Here is a 15,434-nt window from a genome sequence, read left to right as displayed (position 1 = left end):
ACATTACAGATCCACCTGCCCCTGGCTGATGCAGCCATGTGCAGGCAGGGAACCAAGGCGCAGTGCTGAAGAGAACCACCAATGTAAGTCGCTGGTGTAGTGGACAGCTTCTCCATCATAGTGGTTCGCTGGCTTCCTAAGTACTTTTGGCCCCACCACATAGGATTGCACTGTGAGTCTTGACTCTGTGGAGCTGTCAGTCTTTTTTTTTTGGTTTTTGATTACAGTATGGACTAGAAATTGTTTTAAAAATATTATGGAAATAGAGATTCCTGCCATTCAACAGAATACCTCAACTATCCCTGCACTCTTTGCCAAAGCAGAAAACAAAACTCTGGAAGGAGAATAGTGATTTCCATTAGTGATTATATTCCTTCTGTGCTATTCCATAAAGAAATATACATGGAAGTGCAGCTAACAAAAGCAAATAAATGCATTATTTGTATTAAGGTTAGCCAGGATTCTAATTATGAATAATGAGCAAGCTCTACAGATGGCCAAACAAGGCACACCATTTTGGGACTCAAAAGGAAAAGGGTAAAAATATCCCAAAAGATCAAAAGATTATTATTAAAAATAAAGCATCTCAAGCAAATGGGTACATGCATAATCTGATTTTTACTATATTTTCTCTAGCATACTTACGATGGATGATGTGTGTGATAACGAATGCAAATATAAAAACTGTCAGAAAGGACAGAGATAAAATGAACATATAAAAAAACCGGTAGTTTCTTTTCCCCACACAGTTGCCTACCCAGGGACAGTGGTGATCAAACCGTTCTGGAAAAAAAAAGATAAAAAAATGGAACACGATTAAGAAAAACAGATCATTTTGAGGGAATAGTTTCGACAGTCATAACAACTGTTACTAAAGTTTCTGTTTGTCAAAAAGATGCCAGTTATTTCAGTGTTTATGTTGATATATTTTCTGAACTTAAACACAATGATTTAAACATACTGTTAAATATTCCTTTAATGAAAGAGTTTTCATGTACAAATGTTATGTGAACTCTGTGTGTAAATTGTAATGTCATGCAGGTGCATACTGCAATTAGTCTTGGCCTCTTACAATACTAAATGCACCCCGGCTGTGTTTCAAAATGTAAATTGAGCTATTGGCAATTCTCTGCTCTTCTTTGTAAGTCCTTTTGGGTCCACATATGTCTCCACACTTTTCTCATTTGCTTTATGTTGCATCAGGGCTTCCTCTTCCAGAGCACAACAAAAAAGTCATTGGGTTGGACCTAGTGGAGGATTTCCACTGAGGGATGGGGAAAGGCCATTTTTGCTTATCCCACCCCCCTTGGCTGCAGACTTCCTGCTCATGGTTTTCTGTGGTTGTCTTTGTCCCCAGAACCTACATTTCAGGGGACATTTTGGGCTTCAGCAGAAGGGGGGAGACTAGGAAGTTGGCAATTTTCAGCATTTTCATAGCTTTTTTATGTATAAGTTTACATAAATGTAAACAACAACAAAACTTAGCTGGGCACCCTATTGATGCATAACATTTCAAAAACAAAAACAAGTGAGACAGCCCTTTGGGTTATTACTGTGCGTGTCTCAATTAATAAACGATTCACTGGCATTTCCACGTAACTATTATAACTTGTATTAGTTCCCTGCTTAATAGCCACTCTCTTCATTTATCAAGAACGTCTGAGGGAAGAAGAACAGCAGGAGGTGAATCCACTGGCATTCAGTTGCTGGGGCAGCGCGACGGGCCATGGACTGCTCCCATGCTTTGCAGTGGGCTGATTTCAGGCCCAAATGGGCCTGATTCAACCCACTGTGGAGTGTGGGAGTACTGCTGGGAGGGCCCTGGAGTGCTCCTGCGCTTCATAGTGACCCAATTTAGGCCCCAAATAGGCCCCGGGAGGCACGTTCCCCTGCCGACCAGGTAAACAGGGGGGTAGAGGGTGGGAGTGGGGGATCCCTTGCCCCCAGCGAGGGACTGGCAACCCTAGTACCAAGCCAAAGCATGCCCATCAGTGCAATGGCTGCTGCTACAGCTGGGCAGCCACCAAGCCAAGCTAGGCTCACTGGCCACTTCCACTGAGCTCAATAGGACAGCATCACTGCTACTGGGTCTTCTTCCATCTTGCCTTCCCATCAACCACCCAGCTACCTTTATCGCTCCTTGTGTCTTCAGTATCCTCTCCTTTCCTAACCCTGACAGCTTCTCCCCAGGAAAAGTCTGTCATGGCTGTTTGGCAGCCAATGCTGAGCTGGGCTGGGCTGGGCTGTGACTGGGCCCAGTTGTGTAGTGGCCGCTGCTTGGCTCGGCAATTTTTTGTGGTGACCACCATCACAGGACCAGGCCAAGTTGTGTGGGCAGTGAGTTTCCAGTAGTGCTGGGCCTGTCTCCGGTGAGTCCTCCTTCATCAGGGAACACGACAGTGGAAGGAGGGGTGAGACCTTTTCCAGGACTGTTTTGGCCTCCCAGTCCACTTTAGAGAAACCAAGGCTTGGAAGGTTTGGCAATATTGTTGTGGTTTTTCAGGCCTCCTACTTGCTGGGAGACTTCCTGTTGGCAAGCCCTGTTTTCTGCCCCTACTCCAAGAAATGGTGGAAAAAAAATAAAACAGCAATGTCACTATGGCTTTACCACAGAGTTTCCAGCGATTCCTAAAGCCACCCTTTGTCTCTTCTGGGTTGTATCCAGAAATGGCATAGCAATGTTAACAACATTACATACACAACCCTTGTTCCCACCCCTAGTCTTTCCACCTGTTGCCAAGCTTGGCATGGCAACCCTAGTGATTGCCTAGCAATCCCTAACAATCACTGTAAGTTCAGTGGACATTCTTTTCTTAAAGCTGTAGGCGTTGCTTCTATGATTTGGGGGAGTTTTAATTCTTCGATTATTTTTCAGATTTAAGGTTTTCTGCAGCCCTGAAACTTCCTTCCAAGGTTTGTAGAGAAATCCCCTTGGTCAATTTTGTGGCTCTATCAATCATAACCTCTATAATGTGGTTTGGAAAAAATATATTGATAGAATCCAAAGCCATGACAAATTGTAACTTTAATGTATAGCTGTTTTTCTTTATTTTCATGTACCATCTCTATAAATGTGGCAGGGAGTTGAGAAAGTGGAAACTGTTTAATTTCAGTCTACCTACCAGCTGTGGACAGATGATCAAGCCCAGATTTGTATATTCTCTTTGCAAGAGGTTAAAGTAAAAAGCAGTACCTTCTCCTAGGCTTTGGAACGACCAACTCTGGCTGTCTTCTAAAAGGAATGCAAGGCATTTAGATTTCACCAGGTGCTTGGGGATTTAATAATTTAGTAACTTGGAGGTTGTTTTATATAATTACTGGTTTGTGTAACAATTTAACCTGAATATATTGTTTTAAATATTATATATTACTTTGAATGTTGAAAAAGCAGACTATAAATAACTAAATATGTCATGAAAACATGGATTTGCTGTGCAGCTTCAGAGCTATACTCTAGCATCATCTAGAATATTACAAAAGATCCTTGTAACACCTTCTGTTATATAGGGAGGAATCCTAAGTAGTTGTACGTGGAAGCACAGCATGTGTTGTTCGATGGGGCTTCCTTACAGGAAAGTATACTTAGGTCTGCAACTATAATATATTGCCCAGCTGAAGCAGTCTTGGGGTTTTCCTAGGTTGCCAACAGGCTTAAAGAAAAATGTCCCATTTGCCAGATAATTTAAGTTATTGCGCCATTAAAAACTTCAGCCGCTTATTTCCACACATGACACCACTGTTAAAGGGACCAGGCTTGTTGGCAAGCTTAGCTACCTTGACAACTGCCTAAAAGATGCTTGTTGGTTCAGGTGGAGCTGTGCTGTGCTGGCTAGCTGGAAAATTTGGTGGAACAGCTGCTGAGACCCTGTGCCAGATCGGCAGAGCCATGCTGACCTCCTCCATCTCTATAGCCATCCAGCCCTGGCAGCTAAAATTGACTCCTTCTGAGGGATGTGGAGCTGGAAGGGTGTGTAGAGTAAGCTTTTACACACAAAAGCTCAATTAGTATTAACAAAAGTCACTGATGAAAAAATACAATGGCAAAGATGATAAAGAGGCCTTTGTGCACAACTCTGGCAGCCTGGTTGCAACCATCAAGATCATGAACAGCTGTGTTTGTTTGGCAGTATAGCCTCTTGTGCCTCTATTTGCACCACTATGATTTCATAATGTATGAATGCATTCATTTTGGATAGTTCTTTACTTATTTAACTAATGGCTGTAGAGGTTTCCAATATTTCTTGCCTTCTGTTACAATACAGTTTTTAATGAATGTTTCAAAACTGGATTATGCAATATTAGTAAAGTGTTTTGAATGAATATGGGAAAAGATATAGAGTGACATCCAGATTCAAGATCAAGAAGCAATTTGCAATCATGACAATTACCCTTGCAGTGCTTTTAAAAATCTCTGTTAAAGAAATCAGAACAATGAAAGCCTCACAGGTAGATAATCTGCCAGGCTGCTTCTAATCCCACAAACGCTACATTCTGCCAGTAGTGGTGACTCTTACTGACCAAAAGGAACAGGTATTCACAAATTTTGACTGCCTTTGATATTTGGCTGATTTGGAAATGAAAAACAAAAGAATCCTGAGCCTTTAGCTCTCTCTCACTATTCATGTACCACAATAGTGCTTCACCAATTTAAAAAATAATCTTGCTCACAGTGAGCAAGAAAGTGCACTTCTGAATTCCTGGAAAAAGCTTTTTCTGTATTTCATGGTGCACCCTTGAATAAAATAAACACAAACCAAATAGGATAGAGATCAATTACAGATTAACAGAATAGTACGATCCAGCTACATTTCTCTAGTTGTTTATACTGTTTCATTGTTTCCAGGGCCAAATACTCTGTTTATGATTATGTATATTCGTAGGTAATATCTGTACTGATGAGAAGGATACTCTGAACTATATATGTTAATTTTCTCCAAGCAAGCACCAGTTATGGACTCCTTCCTTTACCTGTACTTTCCCCCCTCGACCCCCAAATCTCCTTAAGATGTGTTAGCCACAATCAATCACTTCAATCTACTTAGTAACATTTTTTTGCAGTACAGTGGTAGTTCTTAATATGCTGTTCGAGAATCATTCATCCAAGATGGTTTGTCTCTGGGCTAATTCCAAACCATTAAGAGCTGACAATCCTTCCATGAGTGGATATTTTTCATATTTGAATCCTATTATTTTATATTACCATATGTGTGGCACTGAATCTAATTCACTGAAAAAGACATGATATTCATTTAAATGAATTATGAATACAGGAAAAGAATAATAATTTCTTTACAGCTAAACTGCTAGGATTTCTTTTAAAAACTCCCACTGGATTTTTCTATACCATTCTTTCTTGCAGCTAAAATCTCCCTTTCTGCTCAAAGACAATAAATGGAAGCATTTATTATTTTGAGTTTTGTTCATACAGTCAAGGAAACCTAAACAATACACTTCTACCTAAGAAACAATGGCCAGATTCTCTTTGATATAGGGTGCACTACTAGTCCTTCAGTAAACTGGAGCTTTTTAAATACATCTTGAATAGCTAGTAAGCCATGATATGCAGAAAGATCACCTTCTGTAATCCTCTTTGTAACTTTCATTGTGAAGGCATTAAAGGACTGTTCCTTAGAAATTCTGAGGAATCAGAGCCTGCCTTGTTTAACTAGAATGTTTCTCCAAAAACAGAGAAAGAGAAATAGTAATAACGTTATAAATTCCAGATTTGTTACATAAAACACGTTACTGGGATGCAGATAATTGCATAAAGCTTGTGCCGAAATAAGTATTTATGCATTTTTAAACCAACTCCAAACCTAACTAAAAGCAATCCTTTCTGGTTTGGAAAATATTTTAAAAATTGGCATCAATATTTTAAAAATTGGCATCAAAAGGCTGTATCAATCATGTTGTGCTACTGCAGCAAATCATGCGTTGTTGGGGAAACAGCACCAGAGCAAAAAGCAGCATGGGAGAGGTCTTTATTCTACACTTCTTTCTCCGCTGTAACTCTCCACCAACAGTACTTTTTTTCTACAGTGATTGGGGGAAATAAGGAAATACATGAGGTCGCTCTTTGGCACTGCCCAGTACAAACTAAGCACAGGTCAACAATGTAATACTGCAAAAATGGGAAATGCCACTCAGAGAGAAATGAGTAAAAGCATCTTGACCAAGACAGGAAAATAAAAAGTAGAATTCTTACTTCAGAGTCTGACTTCTGCTTCAAGTTACATTCATTTTTGTTCATCATTTTCATAGAATGTTTTTAGTACAGGAACATGGTAACATGGATTAAGATAACATGCAACAACATGATGCAAGATTTCTGTCAGGCGTTCACATACTCTCTCATGACCTTATTACTGATCTCATTATCAGTCTGATTCAGCCATAGCCCACTCCTGTGGGCACGTTAATGAAAGACCCACCGAGCAGTGGTAATATGTATAAAAACTTGGCCTGAAGACAGGAAGTTCTTTAAATAATGAGCAGAGTTTGTGTTTTGGTCCTGCTTCCCCTCTCTCAGATTATCAACAGGCTGGTCACTAAAATCATTGTCTTCCAGATCTTATTTCATAATATACCCATCATGAAATTTTTTTACAGTTTTAAACTCCAGTATTTTCTTCCCCATTTGTGATGTTGAAATTTCTGAACATCCTGTCAGTTTAACACTTTTTAAATGTGTTTTCATGTATTACTATAGATAAAAGTTATAGAATTATAAAAGTAGGGAACTACAAGGATTTATGGGAGAGGGGAATTTCCTCCTCCCCATCAACCTCACTGCCCTCTTTTGCTTTTCCTCCCTGCCTCCACTGTCATTGCACTTCCCCCCTCACCACTCAGTTTTTGCCCCTTCTGTGTTCCAATTTGTCCTCTGCCCCCCCCACCCCCCCGGCTTCAGGTTCATGTTGGAATAAATGACAACAAAAATCTCCCAAGACTACTTAATGAGATCTCAGCAATGTCTGGTTGCTTACACATTCCCAAAAGGCTACTAATTTTTCATGAGGTACTAGGGTGGCCAGTCTCTTGGCAGGGGTCAGGGGATCCCATGCTCCCAGCCTCTGACCCGCCCCTGCTGCCACTCACCTGGCCTGTGGGTGGAAAGACCCTGGGGAATAGGTCCAGGAGGAAAGAAACCTCCTGGGCCAGCACAGAATGGGCAAGCTCCCCACAGGTGTGATGATGTCACTTCTGGAAATTACATCATCGTATGTGCAAAGAGAATCACCCAGGTCTCAGGTCCATCCCTCTCACTGGGGTGGGGTGTCAAGGAGACCTGGCTACACTATGAGGTACCATCATGAGATCTCAGTCCCTTTAAACTTTGTTTCAATTTCCCTCCCTCTTCTTTAAGTGTAGGATCTTACTAGGAGTCTTCCCTAGTTTTGCCGTGATATCTACCCTAGCTCTGAGTTAGAGTTACCAATTCTGGGTTGGAAAATTCTTGGAGATTTGGAGAGGGAGGGTAGTCCAAAGCAAACTCACCTGGAGGTTGGCAATTCTACCCTGAGTGAAATAGTAACAAGTCCAGTAGCACCTTTGAGACTAACCAACTTATTTGTAGCATAAGCTTTCGAGAGCCACAGCTCTCTTCGTCAGATGCATGACTCTTGAACGCTTATGGTGCAAATAATTTGGTTAGTCTCAAAGGTGCTACTGGACTCTACTATTTTGCTACTACAGACTAACATGACTAACTCCTCTGGATCTAACCTAAGTGGACTTTTTTGTTTTAAATTTGCATAATGGTGCCACACATACCTATTAGACATATAATTTGTAGTTGTATTGGATAGAGAATCTGTTATCATAGTGGACTACCCAAACTATGCATTTCTTGGCCGTGTTCCCAAAATTGATGGTTGCACCTACATTGTCAAGAAGTTCTAGGTTTCAGATTTCATGAACTGCATATCCACCAACAGTTTCAGTTCAGTTGAGATAGCTCAATTATTAAAACACTGTCTCAAGAAAAACACCAGCTTTCAAACATCCCAATTGTTAGGTTACAGCTCCACTAATTTCAATTTGTTTTATATATCTATGCACAATGTGGGACATAATGGATCTTGATTGGAGAGAAGTGGACTGCCCTGTGATGCTGCCTGGCTGTTCCCATTATGCCACCTGGATCCATTATGGCCTGTAACATTTAGGGGCGGGGATCAGAAGGGCATCTTTTATGGGCTGAAAGGTGGCATTCTGACATACACACACATGCCCCAAATGGAAATTTCCTTGAACAGCAAGCCTCTGCAGAGAATGTTCCTGTCCCAGGAGAGGATATTAGACACATCCTCATGACCCCATCCCCAGAGGAGAAGTGTCACAGCCTGACAGTACTGACAACAGGTGGTCCTATCAGGGGGACAGATTATGACTACCAGAGCCATGGGCCACGGGGTATATGTCTTGTGTATGTTGTGCACCCTATCTCTATAATATTTAAAGCTAAAGCACAAAATATACATCAAATGAAAATTGTTCCTCATATTGTAATACACCTTTGAATTTTGATGCCACAGAAGTTATGATGATGCCAACCCCACTCCCAATAATTCTTGATTATGTAAATTCTTACTGAAGCATGCATAGAAACTGGCACAAAATATACTATTTTAAATTAATTTGCTTATTTGTTCTCCCTTGAAACATTCCTCCTCAAAGTCTCAATGCTAAATACAAATGTTGTTTTTACTATTGGCTACTTACTTTTCCCATAATTGAAAATCCTCCCTAAGTCCTTGGAGGCAACCTGCTCCTGATTTCTAAGTATGAGGGGAGGCATGAGACTTCAGTTATTAAGTGGTATGAGACAGGTGCTTTGCACTTTTTCAAACGCATTTCTGCTCTCATATTCCAGAGTCAGATCAGCTACAGGAAATAGGCTCCTGGGCTAAGCCCTGGTAAGGTCTTGGCTCAAAAAGGCCAGGAGGCATGGAATGGCCAGAATAATCAAGCAGAGCTTGCATATAACAATAAAAGGTAGAATACAGACTTGTAACAGGAAAAAAACTTGTTTTTGTGAAATGTTTCTGAGAGATGGAGAGAAAAGGAGGAGTTGATTGGACTGCTGCATGTACATGTTTTCTTTTGTAGTTTGTGGCCCATGCAGGTGAGAGTCAATTCTTAGAGAGGACCTGGGGCATTTCTTTGCTTCTGTGTAGTTCTATTTCCTACTTTCCACATGTGGCTTATTTAAGTCTGGATTGATTGTGTTGGCTTGATCTTAGAGTGCAATCCTAAAGAGAATTACGCACTTCTCAGTCGACTGAAGTCAATGGGCTTTGAAAGATGTAATTCTGCTTAGACTACATATCAACCACTCATGCACAGGAGTGTCCTTATGTTCATTTGTGAAATGCTGAAAAGTAGGTAATAGAAGATGTATATTTACTACATCCTATTCATTGTATGAATTTCTTCTAATCTTCAAGGTGTTCCTTCCTATGCTAATAGTGACAGTAACAGAGATATAAAACTGGGGTCCAATGGCACTTTAGAAGCCAAAAAATGTATTCTCGCATAGCCTTTCATGAGTCAGAGTTCATTCTATCAGATGCATTAAGTGTACTTCCATAAGGCAGCAAACAAGAGAAGGGGGGTGGGGGTAGGGAGATGTTACAAAGCCACTTTCCATGGTGTCAGGCTGACTGAACTTATAGCCCCAGATTGTGATTTTTAAAAATGCTTCTATTTGTTCTTACTCATAACTACTTCAGGTTTGGTGAGAACCTATACCTTCAAATCAGTGGCATGGCCATGGGTACCTGCATGGCTCCACAATATGTCAACATTTTCATGATGGACCTAGAACAGCATTCTGAACTCCTACCCATCGGCACCTCTCCTTTACTTCATTGATGACCTTTTAATTGTCTGGACCCACAGCAAAGAGGCCCTCAAGAGATTTTACCTGACTTTCCACCACTTCCATCCCACCAACAATCTAACTATGAATCACTCTACACCAAAAATAAACTTCCTGGACGCCACAGTATGGCTACACAAGGGACACGTAAGTACCACATTATACCAGAAATTGACAGATCAGCAAACATATCTACATGCCTCTAGCTACCACTCCAACCATATCATGCAATCCATTGTGTATAACCAAGCCTTACACTATAGTCATGCTGGGAGGGCCGACCTTTTCTTGCATACAGATAGCCGGCTAACCTAAAACAACTACTCACCCAGAATGATAAACTACTTAACTGTAACATGGACTCTGATACAAAGGCCTGCAACAAAGCAAGATGCCAACTTTGGTCTCATATAGATCCTAGCAACACCATCAGTGGACCCAACAACATCAGCCATACCATTTCAGGTTCATACTCCTGCTCATCCTCTAATGTGACTTATGCCATCACGTATTAGCAATGCCCTTCCACCCTCTACGTTAGACAAACTGGCCAGTTCCTTTGACAAAGAATTAATGGACATAAGAAGTCTGACATCAGAAACCACAATATTCAAAACCCAGTGAGAGATCATTTTAACCTTCCAGGACATTCAGTTGCTGACCTAAAAGTAGCAGTTACCCTGCAGAGGAATTTCAAAGGGAGATTAGAAAGAGAGACTGCTGAATTGCAACTGATCCACATGGACTGCATTGCATGCAACAATGCATCCACCTGGATTGAATGGACACTTAGGCTTCCTATCTATGCTGCTTTCTCCACACTCCTCTGCCTATCCCACCCTATCCAATCATGCATGCTATTGTCATTTCCTGGCTTTTGTCATTCGGCTTCTGTAATCACTCCACTCTCCAAGATATAAGGACAGATGGACTCACATTCTAGCTGTATCTGAAGAAGTGAGCTGTGACTCAAGAAAGCTCATACCCTACCACATATTTTCTTAGTCTTATAAGTACTACTGGACTCTTGCTCTTTTCTACTGCTACAGACTAACACAGCTACCCATCTTGATCACAAGCCCTTTGTTATTGTAATATTATGCACTTTTCTTTTAGTATTCAGCATTTAAGATAGGTGGATTTAATTGGGCTGCATTTTATATTTCGTTAACTTCCGAAATATATGCCCTAACTTATAAAAATAAATCTAACTTTTGTTTAAGCAAGGATTTCCAGAAAAGTACAAATGATAGAAATATGACATTTCATTTTGAACCAACCAAAAGCTTTGCAGTTACATTTCAAGCTGAACAAAGAGTTGCAAGATGAATCACTGTGGTTGACAGCAGAAAGAACATTTGCTTTAGGGAAAAAATGAATGGATGTGGAACCCTAGATAGCAAGTATTTGTTGCTGTACTCACCTACACAGTTATCACAAAGGCTGCAATGTGAGGCACGAGGTGGGCGGAAAATCTTGCAGGTAAAACAGTATTTCAATTTTACTGTCTGACCATTAATTACTATTTCTTTTGTTCTGGGAGGTGGACGGTACCCTCCTGAACTGGAACCATTTGCAATGTCTAAATGGGGAAATTAAAAAAAAAGTTATACTATTAAGATGTTTTCTGCAGTGTTTGAGTTACACATTTTACTGTAATTTTTACTGAATATATAACAGAAATCTAAACTATCCTTTAAAAACTTTGATAAATAATTAAAAAGACAATGCATAAAATTCCCTTAATGATCAACAGATTGTCTTTTGAAAAGACATCATATTAAACAAGAGAGTTTGTTGAAAAATATGTATGACTCACAGATTCACCACATTCCCAATCTTCACCCTCTCACAACAGCACAGTGCTAACACGATAATGCCAAATACAAATCTAGTCATTCCCCCATTTTCTTTGAATTTGTCCCATGCAGAAAAAAATTAGCAATCAGTTGTCAACTAACAGGGCTAATTCCCAATTCATATACGCAATGCTGGAGGATAATCGGGTGTTAAGGTCCTGAGGTGGTAGTACAAACTGTTTTAACCTTTGCAGCCTTCAAAATGCTGGTGGTGGATCACATGCAAGAAAAAATTCCCTGCAAACCGAAAAATAGTGATATTTTTCTCCTCTACTGTACAAGTTTCTAACTTGCATAAAGTTTTGTTTGTGTGTGGAAACATTAAATATTTGTTCCCACATGTGTAATCTGAACTCACACAGTCCATTTTACTGCCTCAAGAATGTAGCGCATCATTTTCCTGAATGCTAAAATGTTACTATTGTGAAAACCTATTGTGAAAAACTGATAAACTAGTACAAATACGCTTCTGCAATGGACAAATATGGGGCAGAGATCAGTAAGCACAAGTCAAAAGGGAAGCATTGTTCAAGCACTAATTGATACACATCGGATGGTTATACCATACATCTCCATAAAAGAACTAAACTATTTTCATGTTTAAGTACAAACAGCAGATTACTCTGCCTTTTGAAAGAATACTGTGTAACATATTCTTTGACTGGTATTTGACTGTACAATAAGAGGCACTCATGTTCTGTTTTGTAAATTTCTTCCTTCCAGGAAAAACCAAGGAACACAAGTCTCCTCTAAAACCAGCATTTATTATTTCAGTAGTCACAGAATAGCTTAAAGCTGATATTGAAGTACTGCTCAGTTTAGGGAGCTGAATGGGGAAAAACAAGGTTTTCTTCTTTAATTCTATCTGCTATAATAGTGGAGGCACAGCATATTGTTTAGATCATTAAAAAAAACCTTTCATTTTATAAGCACTCTCCATCCAAACTAAAAAACCTCTAAATGTAGCGTGTCTGCTTTAAACTGTGTCTATTTTTCTTGTTTAAATTTAAAATAGAATAAAATATTAATAAATTTGAAAGTATGTTTCAGTTGGACAGATTTCAAGGAACACATTTTCAGCTCTTCAGTTCTAGAAGTCACCATATAAAGAAAGCTTCCAGAGTTATTTTACCTGCCCATATGACAAAATATTTGTAATTATATCAATGTAGGGACAGAATTAAAACCAAATCAAAGGAAGCAAAAAACTCCCCATGTTTAGGCTCCTGCATTTGTATTTAGAGATACACTGAAGTGACACTATACTGATGGCAAGCATCGACAGAAACATTTTTTTTTAAAAAAAAATAATCATTTAAGGTAATGGATACAAAAAAATACAGATTTCAATTTTAAAATGACTTTGTAAACAAAAAGCTGGAATGCTTTCTGTTGATGTTTTATTTTGATTATACATGGCAAGATCTTTTAAGCAGTGAAGAACCAACAAAATAAGTGTGAGAAAGTATTGTTGCACACAAGCAATTCAGATGGGATTAAGATGAGAGGGAGAATTCCTTATCCTTACAACACACAATGCAACCATGAAATGACTATATGCAATCATAATGTTTGGGATCTGTTTTGTCATGGCACCATAGAAGCAATTAAGTGCATTCTATTGCACTGAACCCCAAGGAACATTAACAAATACACTGCTCTTAAAATTGTCATTAAGAATTAAATTAATTATTTGTATAATTGCAACTCAAAGCTCAATTTTAAGAGAAAGACATTTTAATAGCACAGCATTAAGATGCTAATTAATTAAGATTCCTATCTGCAAAGGGAATAATGTTAATACAACTATATCTTCTTGAAAAATCAGTATTGTTGAATTTACTTGAACATATGAAGCTGCCTTATGTTGAGTCTGACCATTGGTACATCATTTACCAATACAGTGTTGTCAATAGGGGTGTGCAAAGGCACAGTGGTTCGGCCGATTCGGGAATCGCTGTCCCCGAATCGGCAAGCCGATTCGGGAATTGCGATTCGGGGCGATTCGGGAAAGCTTTTTCAATGGGAAAAAGCCTCCCCCAGGCTTCTCTGAAGCCTGGGGGAGGCATTTTCCCACTGAATCGAGCCAAAATTGGTGGGGGCCTTCCTCTAACTCCCCTCTAACAACCTCCCAAGTTTCAGACCGATTGGACAAACCAGGTCCCCCTATCCTCGCCTATAAAAGGGCATAGTTTTAGGTTGCTGCTGCTAATCTCCTATTTTGTGCTTGCTGCTGCTGATCTCCATTATTTCCTATGGGGAAAAAATGAAGAGGCAGCCTTCCTTTGCCAGGGGTGGCATTTTGCATGCAAAATGCCCCCCAACCCTCAGGGGCCATTCTCCCACCTTTCCTCCCACCCCCACCAAGGCTCAGCCTGCTCCCACTTGGGGGGGCCATTTCATGGCCTCCCCAAGTAGGTGACCTTTTCTCTACAACCTACAGCTGGGGGAGGCTTGTCTTGCCAGGGGTGGCATTTTGCATGCAAAATGCCCCCCAACCGTCGGGGGCCCTTCTCCCACCTTTCCTCCCACCCCCCCACCAAGGCGCAGCCAGCTCCCACTTGGGGGGGGCATTTCATGGCCTCCCAAAGTAGGTGCTCACAGCCCCCAAAGTCCACCCCAGCCATCTCTGTAGGTGGTGGGGGTGTCAGGTGGTGGTTGTCTGTGTGTCAGGTCAGGTGCTCTTTCCCAGGGACAAGTTGGCACTCAGAAGTTTGCCCACCATTGTGGCGCCCCTGGGCTGTGCGGAATTGCCCTGGGAAAGAGAGTTTAGAAGTTCCCAGCATAAGGAACAAAGGGGGAGGGCAGGCCAGCCTGTTCCTGGGGTTATGGGTGTAGGGCTGCTGGGGGTGGATTTAGGTCTGTGAGGGGCTAATGTGGGGATTTGGGTCTGTGTGTGGCAGCTGGGGGGGAATTGGGTTTGTGTGGGGCTGTAGGGGGTGGACTTTGGGGTGGGAGGGAGCCTTGGTGGGGGTGGGAGGAAAGGTGGGAGAAGGGCCCCTGAGGGTTGGGGGGCATTTTGCATGCAAAATGCCACCCCTGGCAAAGGAAGCCTGCCTCTTCATTTTTTCCCCATAGGAAATAATGGAGATCAGCAGCAGCAAGCACAAAATAGGAGATTAGCAGCAGCAACCTAAAGCTATGCCCTTTTATAGGCGAGGATAGGGGGACCTGGTTTGGGGGGGCCATAACATGGCCCCCAAAGTCCAATCGGGGTTGTTAGAGGGGAGTTAGAGGAAGGCCCCCACCAATTTTGGCTCGATTCGGTGGGAAAATGCCTCCCCCAGGCTTCAGAGAAGCCTGGGGGAGGCTTTTTCCCATTGAAAAGCAAGCAAAATGCTGCCCCGAATCATCCCGAATCGATTCCGGGCACGCTGATTCGGGATTCCTGAATCGATTCGGGATTCCCCGAATCACCCCGGATCAGGGTGATTCGGGATTTTTTCGGGATTCGGATTCCCGAACAGCACACCCCTAGTTGTCAATCCTAACTACCAGAGGGTTATCTAGGTTGTCAGGCAGAAGTCATTCACAAACTGGCTGATACCTGAAATACATTTGGTTTACTTGCTGGGGACTGAACCTTAGGCCCTTTTATATGCAAACCATGTGTTCTACCACTGAGTATAACCAGTCTCCTTGAGGACATCAATTTTGACTCTGTGGGACACAGCATAGCTTAGTTATTCTGC

General features: G+C 41.2%; 1 protein-coding gene across 4 annotated transcripts in view; it reads right to left on the bottom strand.

Annotated features, from left to right (window-relative positions):
* The window catches only part of ZDHHC14 (zinc finger DHHC-type palmitoyltransferase 14), a 97,892-nt gene that overhangs the window by 37,337 nt on the left and 45,121 nt on the right, over window positions 1-15,434 (bottom strand). For all 4 annotated transcript variants that reach the window (XM_054969967.1, XM_054969980.1, XM_054969974.1 and 1 more), the window contains exons 3-4: window positions 11,307-11,465; window positions 646-783 (exon numbers count right to left, since the gene is read on the bottom strand). In XM_054969967.1, coding sequence (XP_054825942.1) covers window positions 646-783; window positions 11,307-11,465 — 297 coding nt within the window. The remainder of the gene's footprint in view (window positions 1-645; window positions 784-11,306; window positions 11,466-15,434) is intronic.

Source organism: Eublepharis macularius, chromosome 1, assembly GCF_028583425.1.
Source record: "Eublepharis macularius isolate TG4126 chromosome 1, MPM_Emac_v1.0, whole genome shotgun sequence".
Classification (NCBI taxonomy): Eukaryota; Metazoa; Chordata; class Lepidosauria; order Squamata; family Eublepharidae; genus Eublepharis; species Eublepharis macularius.
The sequence above is the reverse complement of the archived record's forward strand: the minus strand, read 5'-3'. Positions and strand labels throughout refer to the sequence as shown.